Consider the following 22,500-nt stretch of genomic DNA (forward strand, 5'->3'; position numbering starts at 1 on the left):
TTGTAGTGGAGATTTAAAAACTCAGTTGTAATTAAAACAATATAAACAGTCACTCTTTCTAAACCTCTTATACAATAATTTTTCCCAAATAGTTTCTTATTCCAAAACCCCAAATAATTTCTTATTCCAAAACCCAAATAATTTCTTATTCCAAAACCCTCATAAAACATTCCCAGGGAGACAAAGGCATGAGTCTGGAATGCACCTTCCGACCCACCACCATTCCTTGTCTGGTGACGATGAATACAGCCGTCGGCTGCTTTCACAGAGAAAGGAATGCGTCACTCGGCTTCCTTCCCTTATGGGAGATTGATGGAAGAGAATTGATGGAAAAGGAATTCTTAATCGGCTGGTTTTGGAAGTCGCTTGGCTGACAGTCTGTAGAGTACGGGTTCAGCTTCTCTCGTTTTCTATTATTTTTCGTTTATATAAAACCAAAGCTCCTCACGTTTTCTTTTGTTATTTCGTTTTTCTTAAAATATCGTAGTTCTGCCAATTTTCTTTTGCTATTTTATGCTATTTAAAAGATCAAAGATGGTTGTAATGCGATTATGTATTACTAAAATCTTTTGCTATAGTATTGAACAAAATTCAGTCAAATTTTCTCATTTTGTGGTGAATCTGAACTTCCATGACAGACAGCTGTATGCTAACACAATCGTCCTCGATATATTTTCAATGGAATACTAAATAAAAACAAATAATTGTAATAAGTTATAAAGTGATGAAATAATATACAAGTTTTAATATTTTTCTCTCCTAAAATATTGGTTAACCCTTTTAGACATAAATTTATCAAAGTAATTTCTGTAAAAAATTTATCTTTTTAAAACTGTACTGACCTTCAGTGAGTGAAATTCATACATGAAAAACAGAAGATAGAAATTTCGTTTCAGAGAACCAAATCTAACTACGTCTCCACAAAGAAATAAAGAAATAAAATATTTACTACCTACGCAAAGGACGCTCGAGCGCAAGATTAGTAATAATATACCACTCACTTTTTTTTTAAACGACGTACTCTGAGATACCCGGGACTACATTATTTACTTTCAGGAGAAGGAGAAGGAAGAAGAAGAACCCCACTGAAAATGTGGACACAAATTCTATTATCTAAATAAAAGGTCCAGTGAATATAAGGCTGGAAACATCATCCCCTTACGATTCCGGCTGAGACTTTTCCCCGGTGGGAGGGGTTGAGACTTTCTAAGGGCGGGTTGGGGGGTGCCTAGGGCCTTTTGAATTTCCCAGGAGAAGGGAGAATACAAAAGTTCAAAGCCACTTGCAGCCCCTTCGTCCAACCCATTACCGCTGCTGCGCGAGGCCGTCTGGATCTTGTGACGTGCGTGGGTGGACAAGAAGAGGAAGAAGTGGTGGAGGGAGGAAGAAGTGCTGGAGGAGGGAGGAAGAAGTGGTGGAGGGAATAGGAAGCGGTGGGTAGAATATGAAGTGGTGGATAAAATATGAAGTGGTGGAGGGAATATGAAGCGGTGGAGGGAATAGGAAGTGGTGGAGGAGGGAGGAAGTGCTGGAGGAGGGAGGAAGTGGTGGAGGGAGGAAGAAGTGGTGGAGGGAATAGGAAGCGGTGGATAGAATATGAAGTGGTGAATGAAATATGAAGTGGTGGAGGGAATATGAAGCGGTGGAGGAGGGAGGAAGTGGTGGAGGAGGGAGGAAGTGGTGGAGGAGGGAGGAAGTGGTGGAGGGAGGAAGAAGTGGTGGAGGGAGGAAGAAGTGGTGGAGGGAATAGGAAGCGGTGGATAGAATATGAAGTGGTGGATGAAATATGAAGTGGTGGAGGGAATATGAAGCGGTGGAGGGAATAGGAAGTGCTGGAGGGAATAGGAAGTGCTGGAGGAGGGAGAAAGAAGTGGTAGAGGGAATAAGTGGTGGAGGAAGGAAGAAGTGGTGGAGGAAGGAAGAAGTGGTGGAGGGAATAGGAAGTGGTGGATAGACTTTGAAGTGGTGGATGAAATATGAAGTGGTGGAGGGAATATGACGCGGTGGAGGGAATAGGAAGTGGTGGAGGAGGGAGGAAATAGTGGAGGGAGGAAGAAGTGGTGGAGGGAATAGGAAGCGGTGGAGGGAATAGGAAGCGGTGGAGGGAATAGGAAGTGGTGGAGGAGGGAGGAAGTATTGGAGGGAGGAGGTGGTGGAGGGAGGAATAAGTGGAGGAGGGAATAGGAAGTGGTGAAGGAGGGAGGAAGTGTTGGAGGAGGGAGGAAGTGGTGGAGGAAGGAAGAAGTGGTGGAGGGAATAGGAAGCGGTGGAGGGGTAGGCAATCGGAGGTAGGAGGGTGAAAAAAAGGACGGAAGTTAAGTAGGTAAGGGAGATGAAGAAACAATAAATCAATACAAGTAATAAGGTAACCGAAAGAGAATAATGGGATGTATAAAGAAAAATGAGATAAAAATGGATGAGACCTTTTAAAAGCGATAAGGATAAAAGAAGACAGTAGAGATAAAAGCAAGAAAAAGTAGAAAAAGGAAAAACAGAAAAAAGAACAATTAAGTAATAAAATTTCACACAAAAAGAGAAAAATCTGAAATAAGTCGAGTTAGGTTGATGCCATACCATTGCGTCCAAGGGTGAAATGTGAATCTTATTTTAATTATATTACAATAAATATGTTTGTTCCTTTATTTTAAGGCTCACTAGAATAACTCAGTCCAGAAATACCAGTGTTTGTATGTATGTGTGTTTGTGTGTATGTGAGTGTTTTTACGTAATAATAGAGTTTTATCTATACGTGCAGTCTTATGATATTATGCAAAGCGAAATGGTTTGTGCTCCAAGAAGATAAATGACAGTGGAGTCGATTGCAATCCCTGGTGATAATTTGGGGATTTCTATTTTATTCCTATACATAAGCGCGCCCAAGGATATACTATCTAATTTAGCATAATAACATGTATTTCTATACCCAGTTACTGGAATTATGTATTATAATTTTATGTAAATTCACAATGGAGGGGGACTTTAGCTGTTAGAAAATAAAATAAAAAGGTAAAAATATATAAAATTCAATAGAAAGAACTGCTCTATCCAAAAATCTAATGTAAATTCACTATGTACAGACTTTAGCTGTCAGAAAATACAATTCTGAATATAAAAGTTTTTTAAAAAACTAAATAAAAAACCATAATCAATTCAGAGACTTTGGTTGTCAAAAAATAAAATTATAAAAGATAAAAGTATATATAAACCTCAATGAAAAAAAAAACCGTGAATTAAACAAAGAAGTTCAGAAAGCTTTTGAGAAACAAATAACATAGAAAATGTAAATAAACAAGTAAAAAATGCGTCGAACTTTCTTTGGTGCAATCGAGTTTTCTGTGCAGCGTATAATCTTGTATGAAGCTCTCAGCCACGGCCCGGTGGTGGCCTGTGTTGTTGGCACCTATATCAGTGCCATACGCACGATCATGGCTAACTTTAACCTTTAATAAAATAATAACTACTGAGGCTAGAGAGCTGCAATTTGGTATGTTTGATGATTGGAGGGTGGATGATCAACATACCAATTTGCAGCCCTCTAGCCTCAGTAGTTTCTAAGATCTGAGGGCGGACAGAAAAAGTGCGGACGGACAGACAAACAGCCATCTCAAAAAGTTTTCTTTTACAGAAAACTAAAACAGGAACTTTCGAAGTGCAAGGAAACGAAACATCTGGGAAACAGTTTCACCGCTGTATAGTGAAGTTCAATCCGGGATCAGTTCAGTTTTACTGTCGGCGTAAAACTCGTGAACGAGAATCTTAAGATCTAAAGTCAAGTCTTCGGAATGACCTCAAGAGAAGAAATTGGAAATAAGCAGAAAAGTATTTAAAAGGGAAATCTGAAATGATTTTTAACATTATTCCTCTAGGAGTACTAAACTGAATGTAGATTTTAATCAGTAGAAAAGAAAAGATCTCTCTCTCTCTCTCTCTCTCTCTCTCTCTCTCTCTCTCTCTCTCTCTCTCTCTCTCTCTCTATATATATATATATATATATATATATATATTCTCTCTCTCTCTCTCTCTCTCTCTCTCTCTCTCTCTCTCTCTCTCTATCTCTCTATCTATATATATATATATATATATATATATATATATATATATATATATATATATAAATATATATATATATGTATGTATGTAAGTACAAATATCAAAGAAACAAACCACCCTTCCCATACAACGGAAAACCCACATGAACGCAGATGAGCCCCATTTAAAGTCCGCACGAACACAAAGATCTTTGATAACGACTTGGAAAGGTGAAGATACACTTCATCTCAAGTTACGATTCAGTACCTTTTTTATCACTCTGACAAAAACAGGAAAGTTTCTCCTCCTCTCACAAACCCAGATGAAGTAGAGATATACGACTGATGTAGATCGAATAAGAGAGAGAGAGAGGCTGGGACTTCCTGAAAGAAAGCCCTCTACCGGTTATAGTGAGAAGTCATCGAAATGATGAAGGATTTGAGTATATTTGAATTAATTTCTGCCTTTTACTTCTTGAAAGTTTTCCTCTCTCTCTCTCTCTCTCTCTCTCTCTCTCTCTCTCTCTCTGAAGGTACCATGAACTCTCTCTCTGTGGCAAAAGTGACTTATTCAGACTGAAGGTACCATGAACTTACGTGCCATTGCAACACACTGAGAATGAAATTATACAGAAATAATACCAAAGGGCTTATATAAAAAAAAAAAATATATATATATATATAATATACATACATACATATATACATATATATATATATATATATATATATACATACATATAAATATTATATATATATATATATATATATATATATATATATATATATATATATATATATATATATATATATATATATATATAGAGTGTGTGTGTGTGTGTCTCAAAAGATTTAACAACAGCAAATATAAGATCGACAGTAGCGCACAGCACGGCGAGCAAGGCCCACATTGAATAATTCTTCCTTACCAACGGCTGGAGAATGTTGACAGCTGAAATCATTGGAGGGAATTTACTAATGAAACCTGTCATTACGGATTCCCGTAGTTTCTACAGGAAGCCTACAAACTTTTCCTTTCTGTACAGAGAAGTCGCTCTGCACTTCCTCCCCTATAAAATATGAAACGTCTCAATTTGAAGATGATAGTTCGTGTTACTGGAAAAGGATTCGTTTGGCTTTCTCAGTTATTCCTCCAGGTTTTGTTCATAAGTTTTCTTATATTTTTTCAAAGTTTGCTCCCAATATTTTTAGAAAAGTTTCTTTCTATTTCTCCAAGCTTTGCTGCCACTGTTTTTAGATAATTTTCATTGTAATTTTTCAGACTTTGCTACCAATATTTTCAGGTAAGTTTCCTTGTAATTTTTCAAGCTTTAGTACTAATATTTTTTATATTATGATAAATTTTTATTCTATTTCCCGGCCTCTGCTTTTAATAATCTCACCAATTTTCCGTTTTAGAAATTAAGCAAATACTGTACAAGAGATCTGAAGGTTGCGTTCATTCCGTAGAAAACAAAATTTGCTTCAGATAGCTTCATTCAATTATGATTCTGTTTACAAGTTTCTCTGCGGTGAAATATGTTCCCGGGTAGCCTACAGCATATTATGTCTTTATTGATTAAAGTATGACTCTGTTTACAAGTTTCTCTGTGGTGAAATATATTTTTTAGTGAAATGTATTCTTGTGTAGCCTATATTATGTCTTCATTAATTAAAGTATGACACTGTTTACAAGTTTTTCTGTGTTGAAATATATTCTTTGGTGAAATATATTCTCGTGTAGGCTATATCATGTCTTCATTAATTCAATTATGAGTCTGACTGCAAGTTTCTCTGTGATGAAATATATTCTTGTGTAGCCTATATTATGTCTTCATTAATTAAAGTATAATTCTGTTTACAAGTTTCTTTATGGCCAAATGTATTCTTGCGAAGCCTATATTACAAGGATTTGGATAATCGTGCTTACATTGACAGAATAAAATATTTACTAAATTTAAATGAATGAGTCTTATTTGGACTACTGAATATACTCAGCTGCAGGTACTTTTATTACGACTGTAGTGAATTCGTAATTTTTACATAATAATAATAATAATAATAATAATAATAATAATAATAATAATAATAATAATAATAATAATAATAATAATAATAATAATATAGACCTTCTGCTCGTTTGCACTAATAGTCTATATAGCTTCATAGCACGGGAAGATTTTTGGTTGAAACTCATTATTCATAAACAAAGTCAGTGAAAAACTAATATGTTTTAAGGTGATTCAGCAGTGTGTATGTCTTTTAGGGCAATGTCTTGTCTCCCAGGCATTTATATTCGTAATTTGTCAGTAATACATTAGTGGGAAATTTTATTTCTAGTTCAGACTGAACGTCTTTATCACATCATTGACAAGATACATTTTCTTGACGTATCAATAAAATTATAAGTTTAAAAAATCAATTAAGATCATATGTCATATTTCAGATTAATTTTCTGTATCATGCCAGTGGCTACTGATATATTTTCTTGAAGTTTCAATAAACCCCTATGTATAAAAAAATTAAAACAAAATTCTACGATAGAAAAATTCCATTAAACACCAAAGTCGTATTAAATGTCATATGGATAGTCCTCCGGTCCCCTTAAACAATTGCAAAGCTATCAAATTTTCACGAATTTCCATACCATGCAGCTCAGTACATTTGCAATATGATACTTTGGTTTTATGTTTCCAGTGTGGAAGTATAAAACGCTAACCCTTCCCCATATATATATTTTTGAGATTTTTTCCGCCTGTTCAGAACACGTTCTCTCTCTCTCTCTCTCTCTCTCTCTCTCTCTCTCTCTCTCTCTCTCTCTCTCTCTCTCTCTCTCTCCTCTCCCCCCCTGTTCATGTGAGGATTACCTCTTTCTCTTTTCATTTTACTGGTCTTTGATGCTGTACAGTTCAAGCAGACGAGTTTTACACAGAGAGAGAGAGAGAGAGAGAGAGAGAGAGAGAGAGAGAGAGAGAGAGAGAGAGAGAGAGAGAGAGAGAGAGAGACTGTCAGTGAGTTGTGAATGAAGAACTGAATTCCCAAAACAAATGCAGCGTAAATATTCTCAATACAATTATGATTTACGAGAGAGAGAGAGAGAGAGAGAGAGAGAGAGAGAGAGAGAGAGAGAGAGAGAGAGAGAGAGAAAGGCTGTCACTGAGTTGCGAACAAATGCAGCGTAAATATTCTCAGTAAAATGTCGATTACCGTAAAACTATAAATCCATCACAAAAGGGAATAATTTTCCTCAGAAGAAGCTAATCTTGATTTCCTCAGGTACCTTTGTATTACTTTTAACTTCAATTCTCTCGCATTAGACGCTAATGGAATGCCTGTTTGAAGTTTATGTTGTGTCCTGTAATTAACGCATATCTTTCAAGATTAACTCTTTTACGAGTTTCTTTGGATGTCCCTCCAGTTTTGGAAAAAAAATATTTCTTCTTTTGTAGTCATAAATCATATTATTATTTTTTAACTCTATTTGTAGATTCTTTACGAAAATGCAAAAATATCATTCCAAGCTTGTGAAACCTCGTAAGTACTCTTGTTTACTTTTTAAAATATTTTTATGAACGTGTTATCGTCCGTAAACTGAAGATTAAATATTTTCTCCTTGCGTTCTTATCTATTTTATTAATAATTTGCTAACTCATTTTTCATTTTCTAATAACTGATCTCTTCTTCCTGTATCTCTTATTACCTTCTTTTACAACTTTCAAATGAACACCATATTCTCTGAAAGCTAGAATTTCAATTCAAAGGCCCCTGTGGTGGACTTGTTCCTTATGGATAGGCTTCATCCTCTGAATAATAATAAAAACAATTATCGACATAAGTGACCTGTGCCCATCTAATACAGTTCCAAATTCTCGTCAGATTCCTGAAGGACATTCGAGAGATTATTCCGAATTCCTGCGTTGATTTAGAGGAGGAACAACTGGATGAAACAATTTCCTCGTGTGTTTCAGTCGCCCCAGTACACTTCATAAATTCGGGAACTTATTGAATTAACAAAAGCTGTCAGGCTGCCTGTTCACTCGATATTTAATGAATAAAACATCAAAACGCCTGGCAGAAAGCGTCGAATGTGGGTGTATAAGGATTAAGGCTTCAATGTACAATATATATATATATATATATATATATATATATATATATATATATATATATATATATATATATATATATATATATATATATATATATATATATATATATATATATATATATATATATAAGAAGATGATTAGTATAACAAAATACATGTATTTGTAAGGCAAATAATATCGTGGTTTGCTTTTGTCAATACCATTAATAATCCATTTATAAATGTCTTATGTATATTGTAATCATTTCTTGTACACACACACACACACACACACACACACACACACATATATATATATATATATATATATATATATATATATATATATATATATATATATATATATATATATATATATATATGTATGTGTATATATATAGAAATGATTACAATACGCACAAGCCATTTATGAATGGATTATTAAGAATGCTATCTACAAAAACAAACAACGATATTATCTGCCTTACAAAATACATGCATTTTGTTATACTAACCCTTCATAGAATAATATTATTTTAATTCATGCGAACTAAGTCTGAAGAGAAGATAAGTACTGCTCAGCAAATCGATTACACATAATTCTTTGCCAAAGACTAAATCTAACTCGTGTAAAATTAGGTCCTTGGTTTATAAAGTTCTGTTGCGTCCACTTTCACACTTCATAAATTTCTTAGAAGAATTACGCATCTTTTCCACGCGAGAACGTCAGTAATTTGGGGAAATAAATATGCAACTGACCTCTTTAAATTGCAAGAAACGCTGGCAATTTGACTTATTTATGATCAGTAAATCTGCAGGAGGCTCTAATTTTGTCCTGAGAATAAAGCTGCAATGCTTGATTACATAACAACGGCCTTTATCGTAACACGTTTAGAGGCAAGACAAGTTCTTCCAGACATTCCTAAGCACAGTTTCTGGCTCCTGACAAGAGATGGTAGGATTCTCCTGGCAAGAGGTAGTAGGATTCTCTAGCCAGGGTCAAATATCCTTGTAGGCCCAAGGGTATCAGATTCTAAGTCCTTGACACCTCGGATAGTTAACTCGTTCTGATGAAGTCCTTGGGTGGCATCAGTCACGTTTAGATATTTTCTGAATTCTGAGACTGGATTTTGGTAAAGGGACAAAGGAAATTGTAGCATTGCGAATAATAATAATAATAATAATAATAATAATAATAATAATAATAATAATAATAATAATAATAATAATAAAGTATCACTCACTGACGTCGCAATACCGTGGGACACCAGAGTAGATGAGAAAGAAAGATAAAAAAATTGAAAAGTGTCAACACCTGAAAATCGAAATAAGAAGGATATGGGCTATGCCAGTGGAAATTGTACCCATAACCATAGGAACAGTAGGCACGATCCCAAGATCTCTGAAAAGGAACCTGGAAAAACTAGAAGACGAAGAAGCTCCAGGACTCATGAAGAACAGCGTGCTGTTAGAAGCAGCTCACATTGTGAGAAAAGTGACGGACTCCTAAGGAGGCCAGATGCAACCCGGAACCCCACACTATAAAAACCACCCAGCCGAATAGGATGATTGTGATAACACCCTCCCCCACAAAAATATAATAATAATAATAATAATAATAATAATAATAATAATAATAATAATAAGAAGAAGAAGAAGAAGAAGAAGAAGAAGAAGAAGAAGAAGAAGAAGAAGACTTTCTACAAGCTAAATGCCGTTAAAACAGCAATTCTTTTTAATAATAATAATAATAATAATAATAATAATAATAATAATAATAATAATAATAATAAAAGGTGATTACAGGTACAAAACTATCTTATTATTACCAGCGGTCTTTAAACACCCTCTCTCTCTCTCTCTCTCTCTCTCTCTCTCTCTCTCTCTCTCTCTCTCTCTCTCTCTCTCTCTCTCTCTATAAAAATCAAGTTACAACAGTGGTGGCTCTAACATATAAAACACATTGCTATTAATTCACAGCTACAAGTTATCACGAATCTGAAATTAATTCCTGCGAAAATTTACATTTTTCTGTTAAAATACGATCGTGAACCCAAATGATTTAACTCCCACCTATTCAATATAATAAAAATATTAATCACACTTTGACACTCAGTAATGTTTTTCCATTCAAATTTCAATCCGTTTGGAGTGGGTCGTTGGGAAAGAGCCCGTTTTACGAAAAGAATTAAGTGGTTATTGCAAATGATGATCACTGCATCGCCTACTTGGTTTGAGCAAATAGAAGTTGAGTAATTTTCTATTAAAAATCACCTTTTTTTCTTTATCTTCTGGGAGACGATATAAGGCCTCTCAGTGACTAGTGTTTATGGCTTATTAATGATTTCATTTACACGTTTAATAGGTTTTATATATTTTCAAAATTATATTAAGGGTATTTTGTAGTGAAATATAATCGCACTCTCAAAACTGCTATGCTGTTTTATCCTTGCAATATTAATTATGCAATGAGAGCAATTATTAACTGATAGAAAATCTCCACAATATCTCCGAAGACTAAATAATATATACCGAGTTTCTCTCATGCTAGTAAAATCAACAGCGCTCCGGGGGAATATTTCATGAAAATCAAATATAAATGTTTGCCATCTCAGTTATCAATTCCGGCGAAAATGAACGCACTGAAATGTTCACATGGCATTGCTTCCTGCTCAGAACGTTTATTGTTTTTTAATTTATTTCCTTTTCTAGTAAATGATCTCTTCTTTCCGTATTTTCTGTTAACTTCGGCTGCTTCTTTCGAATGAACACCATATTCTTTCGAAGCTTGAATTTCAAGTCAGTAGCCCCTGTGGTGGGTTTTCATATGAATGTGGTTCATCTTTTGAATAATAATAATAATAATAATAATAATAATAATAATAATAATAATAATAATAATAATAATAATAATAATATGAAGATGATCATTTCAAACAGGGTCGAAGGGATATGAAGATAAAAAAAATGGAAAATTATATAATACCCGAAAAATAATCAACAGAACGCATGAGAAAAACAAGAACGGTGGGGGCCGGGGCGGCAGGACAAGGAAAGCAATTAGACAAAGAACAAAGAGACACACACAAAAATTAATATGGAAAAATAAAAAGAATGATTAAATATCGCCAAAAATAATTTTCAGAACAGGACGAACGAATTACAGAAAAAAGAAGGTATCTGGTGAAAAGGGGGTCGGGTAGAAGGTCAAGGGAAGCAGTTAAAAAAAAGAACAAACAGACACATATAAAAATTAAGATGAAAAATATAAATAAATATTAAATATTGCCAAAAATTATTTTCAGAACAGGACGAAAGAATTACAAAAACAAGAGGGCATTGGGTGAAAGGGTGGTTGGGTAGAAGGACAAGGAAAGCAATTAAAAAAAAAAAACAAACAAACAAACACACATAAAAATTAAGATGAAAAAAATAAAAGGAAATATTAAATATTGCCAAAAATAATTTTCAGAACAGGACGAACGAATTACAGAAACAAGAAGGTATTGGGTGAAAGGGGAGTGGGGTAGAAGGACAAGAGAAGCAATTAAAAAAAAGAACAAACAGACACAAAAAAATTAATATGGAAAAATAAAAAGAAATATTAAATATCGCCAAAAATAATTTTCAGAACAGGACGAACGAATTACAAAAACAAGAAGGTATTGGGTGAAAGGGGAGTCGGGTAGAAGGACAAGGGAAGCAATTAAAAAAAGAACAAACAGACACAAAAAAATTAATGTGGAAAAATAAAAACTTGAAATATTAAATATTGCTCAAAAATAATTTTCAGAACAGGACGAACGAATTACAAAAACAATAAGGTACTGGGTGAAAGGGGGTTGGGGTAGAAGGACAAGGAAAGCAATTAGACAAAGACCAAACAGACGAACTACACACACAAAAGGGAGAAGAAATGAGAAAACTTGAGCTTCTTAAGTGGATCAAGCTCTTCTTAGAGCGAGAAGGAAAAGAGAACATGAAAGAGAGATAAGGCAAGTCAAGCAAAACTTCCTTGTTGGGGTGGGGGGTGGGGGGAAGAGAAGACAAATAGTTCCATTAAAGTTGATACAGCCTTTTCGACATGGTCTTAACGACTGACATTATGTAAGGAGGAAATGGTTCTTCTTCTTCTTCTTCTTCTTCTTCTTCTTCTTCTTAGAGCCTTCGTTCCATGAGGGAGGGACACTACTGAGCTTAAGCGATATTCCTGAGAGTTGGGAGTTTCGTAGGTTTTTGTTGTTGTCGATTTTGGCTTTTGTTTAAGCCTGGATGAATTCTTGGTCAAACTATTATATAAGTATATATATATATATATATATATATATATATATATATATATATATATATATATATATATACACGTATCCTTTTATATTATATATATATATATATATATATATTATACATACACACACATCCTTTTATTTATTTAGGCTTGTAGGTTTTATGAGGCGTGACATTCTCATACGCGTATCGTGGAGAAAAGTCGCCTCAAAGTTTATGGAAATGATACCCAAGGGAATATAATTCTCGAGACGGGAAAAGAGTTCAGGTTCGCAGTCAAATGGTGAAGAAAAATGAAATTTATTTTTCAAGCAATTTTTAACTTGTACGATTATTCACCGCAATGGGTTTCAACAAGATATTGGTACAAAGAAAAAAGTGATAGAAAATGTTACTTATGCAAGGAATTTCTTTGTTGTGGACATAGTCCCCACTGAAGACCTGAGATATTTATTTTCAGTTCCTTTTATGGGGCGTTCTTCAACAGGCATTCCGAGGGAAAATATTCATACTATCACTAAAAAATTACTAAATGTAAAGTTTTGAAATAGCGTTATATTAATCTATCTTACACTGGACAATTAGCAGTAATTCTCACCAATGATGATAAAGACCTCAGCTGTGTTGCCCTGCACATATTTGCAATCGAAATTGTGCACTTGAGGCATTCACGTTTCAGAGTGGCCCCAGCATTGGTAATACATAATTACACGAAGCAACTGATAAGGAGCCAAAGAATTATCTGATTGATAAATGTTTTCCGTAACTTATAATGGACGGCATTGAAACCAGTGGACAGCTTGAAAGCAGTTCGTCTGAGACCCTCTTTTACACCAAATCGTCCATAAATAATCTAAGGCGTGCTTTCCTTTCTTCCTTTCTAACAATTTTGAATGAGATACAAGAATACCTCTCTCTCTCTCTCTCTCTCTCTCTCTCTCTCTCTCTCTCTCTCTCTCTCTCTCTCTCTCTCTCTCTCTCTAGTCCTAAAGTCTTTACCTGACGACATTTTTGTTAAGGAAACCGTAGGTAGAGTTGAAATGGCACTGTCTGAGTATTCAGTTACTAAAAAATATCACCCAAACTGCCGAAACTTACGCCATTTGCACTTTAGTCTAAGCAAATAGAAGACAAAATGCATAAAAAAATGTTTGGGCAAGGAGAGAGAGAGAGAGAGAGAGAGAGAGAGAGAGAGAGAGAGAGAGAGAGAGAGAGAGAGATGAATTCACTATTAACCACCCGCTACATTCCCTAAAGAATTATTGAAGAAACGAGACTTTAATTGCTCCCGAACACATTCTATTTCCCCAAACACAGCTACACTTTCAATCGCTTCCAATTAACAAATTCTCGATGATTAAGATTCGATCATTTAAGAGACTCAACGAACTCAACTTCCTCTGGAAACCCGCTGGCAGAGATCCTTCAAGGAATGAATAGGAAGGAAAGAAAGGATATTATTCCAATTAACTCTCGCCTGGTCCAAAAAATCAAGATTTTCTCTTGAGATTCTTCCACTGTACAATATGATGGGGATTAAATTTTCTTCAAGGTTTTCGAATGATTTCTTTTGTAAATCTGGGGCTTGTTATTTATTACGCGGCGAGATAATTAAATATGTTTTTTCCTTGTCCTAGGGCAATATAAACTCGAGAAAAGAAGCAATACTAAATTTTGTTTAATACGTGTTTCCATATCCGTTCTAAATGGTGGAATATATTTTAAAACATTTTAATGAATTTATCAGCCTTAGGATTGCACATAACCTAAGCTGATACTTCATCTATCGACGTATGTAACGTTTCCTTCTCGTTGGTAAAAAAAAAAACTTCTCGTTGGTAAAAAAAACAAGCATGATAAAAATATTAAACTAGAGCTAACAAACGGACTACTCTATTGCGCCAAAAGTTCTGGCTATTATTCAACAAACAATAGAAACGTCATTCAAGGTTAAATTCAGTGTCTCCTCTGCTACATCATGAACATATTTTTTTTGGCAGCGAGTTCTTCCTAGAAACAGAGAATAATACTAGGCTCTAGAGCCGGATCCAGTTTTAAAAAGAACCAACTTTTAAGACGGGACGTTTTGTTGCTGAAAATTGTTTGCCATTCACCTCAGCGGAACGCAAAAATCTTTCGTGTATTACGTAGCTTTAGTGGAAAAAATAAAATAAAAATAAAAATGAAAACACTGGAGGAAAAGGAAGAGTAAGGCATTAGCATAATGCTGAAAGAATCTGCAGCGATATTGTAATTATGAAATGAGCTTTCTTTGGGTGTTTGTGTGTGCATGTGTGTGTGTGTTTGTGTCTGTTTATCATGGACAAAACATAAGATAAAACTGAATGCAATGATATACAGGATACAGAAATGTATTCCATTTTTTTCCAAGACGAAGGCTTGATTGTGAAAGCAACTGCCATTATGATTAAAGGATGATTACACTGTCGTGAATTTTTTTTTAACTGGCAGAGCCACCGGGTGGTAGATGTGTGCAATAACATTAAGGAAACGGTTTAATGCTTGTTTTGTTAATCAATTATTCATTACTTCAATTTTAATTATCAATTTACTCAGCATATTACTTCAGCATCAAAGCCTAACCAGTGGCAAAATAGTAAGACAATATCTAGCAATAATAAAAAAGTTCATCTTAGTATTAAGATTCATAACATTAATGTAAAAAATATGATAAAGTTGACATTAAGGGTGATGACAATAACGACAACATTATTAATAATCTTTCGTAAGATTTTCGAAAAGACAAGCAAGCAATCCAGGATCAAGAACTGTTCTTGATGTCTGCTTTCATTGCACAATACTTAAAACACCCACAGGCTCGCTAAGCGAGTCAGCATTTTTGCCTTTGTACGTGTGGGTGTTAAAATGAATTTCAATGGCAACCATTTTCAGTTTAAAAATGAAAAATCCTTTCCAAATGCGGTATTCCTTTTATTTTTTCCATTTTCTGAATAAACTGTTAATTAATTTTACTTATGATTCATAATTTAAAAAGACCGGTTTTTCTTTCATGATTTTGTTAATGTAACAGATATCGTAGGGCTTTAATTTTCGTGTGAGAGAGAGAGAGAGAGAGAGAGAGAGAGAGAGAGAGATAAACCATTAAGTTCAATTATATTTTAACTATATAGTCAGTAATGTTGAAAGAACGAAATATCATAATATTCTGATTTTCCTTTGAGAGAGAGAGAGAGAGAGAGAGAGAGAGAGAGAGAGAGAGAGAGAGAGAGAGAGAGAGAGAGAGAGAGAAATCACACATTTCAATCATATTTTCACCTGAATAGCCTCCTATATCTAAAAAAAATAAGAACGACATTTATTTCTTTCCGTGGCAAAATTAAATTTCCGTTGCATACGTGTACTGGCGCACTTGGGCAATACTTGTCGCTTTATTTTCTCCCTTTATTAGGGTGGCCAAACACGCAAGAGCCCGCCCACGCCAGCCTGTAACTATATAATCCTCTCCCCACGCAGGCGAGGAAACGTTAAACCTGCCTGCTATACTGCTAAGCTTTACTGCTGAAGGTTTATTGTTGAAGGTAGAAATAGTAATATCTTCATCTACAATATTCATATAAATATATATATATATATATATATGTATATATATATATATATATATATATATATATATATATATATATATATATATATATATATATATAAATATATATATATATATATATATATATATATATACACACATATATATATATATATATATATATATATATATATATATATATATATATATATATATATATATATATACATATACACATATATATATATACACTGTGTATATATATGCATGAATTTCAGACAGAATGAAAAGTTCTCCTTAGTCTGTTATTCCAAGCCTTCTCGCGCATTCTGCTAAAGTTTGCGTTCATCTGAACAAACATACGTGTAAGGAAAGGAATTCTGGTTTAGCGATGCAATAAACCTAAGTTTCAACCGCCAAAATAATAGATTCACGAATAGGTTTGTGAAACGTATTTACCAAAATAACAAACATACAAACACACGAAAACTAGTTTTTATACACAATCTCCGACCAAATTCTCTTGCGGAGACGATAAATAATATTTCGGTTTCAAGATGAAAACAAATGAAACAAGCGCCGAAGTTTCTTCAGCGCAATCGAGTTTTCTGTAGAGCGTATAATCAAGGCCACCGAAAACAAATCTATCTTTCGGTGGTCTTGAATACTGCATGAGCCGCGGACCATGAAACTTTAATCACGGCCTGGTGGTGGCCTGGCATATACTGTTGCCAGGAGCCAGATTATGTCTAACTTTAACCTTAAATAAAATCAAATAAAAACTACTGAGGATAAAGGGCTGCAATTTGGTATGTTTGATGATTGGAGGGTAGATGACCAACGTACCATTTTGCAGCCCTCTAGCCTTAGTAGTTTTTTAGAACTGAGGGCGTACAGAAAAAGTGCGGACATATAAAAGTGCGGACGGACAGACAAAGCCGGCACAATAGTTTTCTTTTCAGAGAACTAATTAAGGGAAGAGGTAATTGTTCCACACTATGAAAGTGACAGAATAAAACCGAATATTCCACCTATAAGTATTAAAGAATTCAAGAAAATTATAATACAAAACAACTATTAATGTATTTATTTATCTTTTTCCATTTAGATATAAACAAACGCAATTACACTCTCAAAATAGAGAACCTTTATAAGATAACCTATATAATATGTATATATATATATATATATATATATATATATATATATATATATATATATATATATATATATATATATATATATATATATATATATATATATATATATATATATATACAGAGACAGAGAGAGAGAGAGAGAGAGAGAGAGAGAGAGAGAGAGAGAGAGAGAGAGAGAGAGAGAGAGAGGATAAAGTTGGTTAACACAGATGAGGACAAGCAGATCCGTAAATGTCACATATTTAAAATACACTAACTTTTAAAAGCCTTCCCAGTCTCTTGGCAAAGAACATTAGCAAGAAATCACTAAAATTGAAACTTATGCAACAATAGTGACTCATTCTTATTCCCTTTGCAATTCCTTTTTATTTGTTTCCGATCTGGTTGACAAACTTTAACTTTTCTCTCGTATGGATTCCAATTTTCAATATTCATGCCTCGCCTGGGGAATGTCAAATACGCATTGCAGCTCTCTCTCTCTCTCTCTCTCTCTCTCTCAAGAATGCAAAGTATCTATCAGATATGTTATTTGGTTGTAGATCGCTTCAAATTTTTGTTCCTTTATTGCAGATACTTTCTCTCTCTCTCTCTCTCTCTCTCTCTCTCTCTCTCTCTCTCTCTCTCAAGAATGCAAAGTATCTATCAGATATGTTATTTGGTTGTAGATCGCTTCAAATTTTTGTTCCTTTATTGCAGATACTTTCTCTCTCTCTCTCTCTCTCTCTCTCTCTCTCTCTCTCTCTCTCTCTCTCTCTCTCTCTCTCTCCCCGAAGGAACTGCATCTGTTAAACATGTATTTTGATTGTAGATCGTTTCAAATATCCGTTTTTGTCGTAAATAAATACTTTCAATTATCTTTCTCTCTCTCTCTCTCTCTCTCTCTCTCTCTCTCTCTCTCTCTCTCTCTCTCTCTCTCTCTCTCTCTCTCTCTCTCTCTCTCTACGGAATTAGGAAATGTACGGAAAAAGCTTCTAAACGAAAACAGTTCAAAATCTCCTTGACCTTCACAGGGCTGTTAAGATCCTGGAGAGAGAGAGAGAGAGAGAGAGAGAGAGAGAGAGAGAGAGAGAGAGAGAGAGAGAGAGAGAGAGAGAGAGAGAGAGAGAAATACGTTTGAGAGGATTGCTTTTAAAAGTGAGGAAATACTTTTTTTAAGCGCTATAAAAATAGAAAAGAAAACTTCAAAGGAAGGGTTTTTTTTTTTGAAGTTGCGAAATAACGTTTGGCCAGACATTCATGATTGCAAAACGCGAAATAAGTTGTGATCTTTCCTCTTTAGGAAATGGATAACAGTATGAACCCTACTGATCACAATTCTGAGAGGAAAGTTTCTTTTTGACTTACGTTATTCTACTTTCGGAGCTTAATGATTTTTTGGAAATTGAAGCCGAATTATACATCAACTGAAAAGCAACCTTGATGTGTCTGGAACTGAAAATATATTAAAGGACAATTTGAAAAAATTTTGTTTTTTCTTTTATACGAATTGTATGCGCTATGCAGACATATGTATGTGTGAATATGCGCATGTCAGATGTAATAAATATACATCATAATTATAAAGCTCAATCATTTTATAAAAATAAATATCAGTATAGTATTGTGAACCTTTATTATCCTATAATTTTATCAATAATTCTGTAACCACAGTGTTGTGATGCCTTTAATATCCTAGAATCCAATCAACAATTTTGTAACCATAGTGTTATTAACCCTTTAATAACCCAGAATCTGACAAACGAAAACCCTTTAAATATCCCAGAATCTGCCAAAAGAAAACTCTTTAATATCTCAGAATCTAACAAACGAAACCCCTTCAATATCCCAGAATCTGACAAACAAAAGCCCTTTAATATCCCAGAATCTAACAAACGAAACCCCTTCAATATCGCAGAATCTGACAAACGAAAACCCTATAATATCCCAGAATATGACAAACGAAACCCCTTTAATATCCCAGAATCTGACAAACTAAAACCTTTTAATTTAATCCCAGAATCTAACAAACGAAACCCTTTAATAACCCAGAATCTGGCAAACGAAAACCTTTTAATATCTCATAATCTAACAAACGAAACCCCTTCAATATCCCAGAATCTGACAAACGAAAACCCTTTAATATCCCAGAATCTAACAAACGAAAACCCTTTAATATCCCAGAATCTAAAAAACCGAAAACCCTTTAATATCCCAGAATCTAACAAACGAAACCCCCTTCAATATCCCAGAATCTGACAAACGATGCCCCTATAATATCCCAGAATATGAAAAACGAAACCCCTTTAATATCCCAGAATCTGACAAACTAAAATCTTTTAATTCAATCCCAGAATCTAACAAATGAAACCCTTTAATAACCCAGAATCTGACAAACGAAAACCCTTTAATATCCCAGAATCTAACAAACGAACACCCTTTAATATCCCAGAATCTAACAAACGAAACCCCTTCAATATCCCAGAATCTGACAAACGAAAACCCTATAATATCCCAGAATATGACAAACGAAACCCCGTTAATATCCCAGAATCTGACAAACTAAAACCTTTTAATTTAAGCCCAGAATCTAAAAAACGAAACCCTTTAATAACCCAGAAACTGACAAAAGAAACCCATTTAATATCTCAGAATCTGACAAACGAAAACCCTATAATATCCCAGAATCTAACAAACGAACACCCTTTAATATCCCAGAATCTAACAAACGAAACCCTTTCAATATCCCAGAATCTGACAAACGAAAACCCTATAATATCCCAGAATATGACAAACGAAAACTCTTTAATATCCCAGAATCTGACAAACTAAAACCTTTTAATTTAATCCCAGACTCTAACAAACGAAACCCTTTAATAACCCAGAATCTGACAAAAGAAAACCATTTAATATCCCACAATCTAACAAACGAACACCCTTTAATATCCCAGAATCTAACAAACGAAAACCCTTTAATATCCCAAAATCTAAAAAACACGAAAACCCCTTAATATCCCAGAATCTGACAAACGAAAACCCTTTAATATCCCAGACTCTGACACACGAAAACCCTTTAATATCCCAGAATCTAACAAACGAAAACCCTTTAATATCCCAGAATCTGACACACGAAAACCCTTTAATATTCCAGTATCTAACAAAAACGAAAACCCTTTAATATTCCAGAATCTGACAAACGATAACTCTTTAATATCCCAGACTCTGACGTACGAAATCTCTTTAATATCCCAGAATCTAACAAACGAAAACCTTTTAATATCCCAGAATCTAAAAACGAAAACCCTTTAATATCCCAAAATCTAAAAATGAAAACCAACCCTTTTTTTTACATATTCAAAGGGACAATAAAAGAATTTTCCAACCTCTAATTGGCCCTGAAAGGCAATTGAAACGAGCGATTTACCAGCCAATATGCGTGGAAAACCATCACCTTTCCTCAACAAAAAGGAAAAAAAAGAAAGGCAATTATGACCAGACTACAATACACGGCGATTAAGCCCCAATTGGTAGCCTTCAACTCTTAATGATTGGATTACAGGCTCTCTGAGGCCGTCTGCAATATGCATGACGCGCCTGCAATTCTATCTAGCAATCGCACCTTTCTGCTGATGTTGCAAATGATTTTGCATTATTCAGTTCCCATGCAGAAGTTGTATGAGAGAGACAAAATATTTTTGCAACTCGATTACACACTGCTTGTTACCAAATCATATTTCTTCACATATAGACATCTGTTTTCTGAACATCTTAAGATGACAATTTTCACTTTGGTAAGACACAGTGACCATAAATCTATACCCTTTAAAAGATCCGACAATAAACTCAAGAGACCCTTTAAAAGATCTGACAATAAACTCAAGAGACCCTTTAAAAGATCTAACAATAGACACAAGAGACCCTTTAAAAGATCTGACAATAAACTCAAGAGACCCTTTAAAAGATCTGACAATAAACTCAAGAGACCCTTTAAAAGATATGACAATAAACTCAAGAGACCCTTTAAAAGATCTAACAATAGACACAAAAGGAAATCTATATTTATACCCAATGGAAAATTAGCACAAATCTCGTGGACTTCTATCTCAATAATTAAAGTTTTCGACTGATCCCATACACTTTGATGATCAATGCCTGTTGTCGAATAGCTGAATCGATGTGAAGGCCCTTACCAAACGTCGTCATATTAGCCCAAAAACGTTTATGAAACCATTTTTTGAGGAATATGCAACTCTCATGAAATGAATCTTTTTTTATTTTACAGTTTATTCTGTTATCATTGTTGTTACGGGTAAAGAAATTCACAATGTCGTTAGTGTAACTACATAATAAAAATATATACAAAACGATAGCTTTCGAGAACCTTCTCGACTGATAAGGAAAATCGACCAGGTTCTCGAAGCCTCTCGGTTTTAATATATATTTTAATTTTATATTTACTCTGACATTACTGTGGAATTTTTTCACCATTTTAGTGACTCATGTGATCACGAGATTTTTTTTTATAGAGTATTGTTATTACTGATTTCTGCTATTTCAACATCTAATTAACCTCCAGGTATTCACTTAAAAATATCACCCAGAAAAAAATACAATCGTACTTATTCTAACACAAATGTTTCAAGCCAACTCTGATTCATGATGATATCGAGGACTAAAAATATAACGGAAAAATTTTATTCCACTGGAACAATAATCTTTCACCCTGTTAAAAAAAAATAAAAGGAAGAAAAGAAACGAGTGGAGAGTCAAAAATGGATCCTGACATTCCAATAAATCATTGAGACCAAATTTATGAGAGGAAAATAAAAATCTGGTCTTTGGGTACAATTTAAAGTTGATGAGAGGCTGCACTGGTTTTGTTCAATAGAGTTCTAATGCAGGATATAGTCAGTCAGTTTATTGACTAAAAGAAAGGAAAATTTCCTTATAAAAGCCATCTTATAAATGTATAAATGTATTTTAAAGTAAACATACATACATACATACATACATACACCATAAAAATATATATATATATATATATATATATATATATATATATATATATATATATATATATATATAATTATAGACATATATATATGTCTATAATATATAAATGTATAAATGTATTTTAAAGTAAACATACATACATACATACATACATACATACATAATAAATACATATGCACTAAGAAATTCGTCAAGTCTACAAACATTCACAAGGTCCACGTACACATCTCACACACACACAACCAAATCTAACCCTGTTCCCTAACGAAGCATCTTTATTGTGAATTTCGGTGAATGGCCCTCAGAGAGGACCCCCCAATTCAGATGATGGCCCTTCCCTGCGGGAACCTTTATCGCTTAAGTGGCGCTACGAGCCTTAGCTAT

The 22,500-nt window shown here is 34.1% G+C and overlaps 1 protein-coding gene across 1 annotated transcript in view; it reads right to left on the reverse strand.

Moving 5' to 3' along the window:
• Window positions 1-22,500, reverse strand: part of LOC136850463 (uncharacterized) — a 49,358-nt gene that overhangs the window by 14,700 nt on the left and 12,158 nt on the right. Inside the window, exon 2 of the mRNA XM_067124038.1 lies at window positions 1,310-2,423. Coding sequence (XP_066980139.1) covers window positions 1,310-2,423 — 1,114 coding nt within the window. The remainder of the gene's footprint in view (window positions 1-1,309; window positions 2,424-22,500) is intronic.

The sequence above is a fragment of the Macrobrachium rosenbergii genome, chromosome 22 (genome assembly GCF_040412425.1).
Source record: "Macrobrachium rosenbergii isolate ZJJX-2024 chromosome 22, ASM4041242v1, whole genome shotgun sequence".
Lineage (NCBI taxonomy): Eukaryota > Metazoa > Arthropoda > Malacostraca > Decapoda > Palaemonidae > Macrobrachium > Macrobrachium rosenbergii.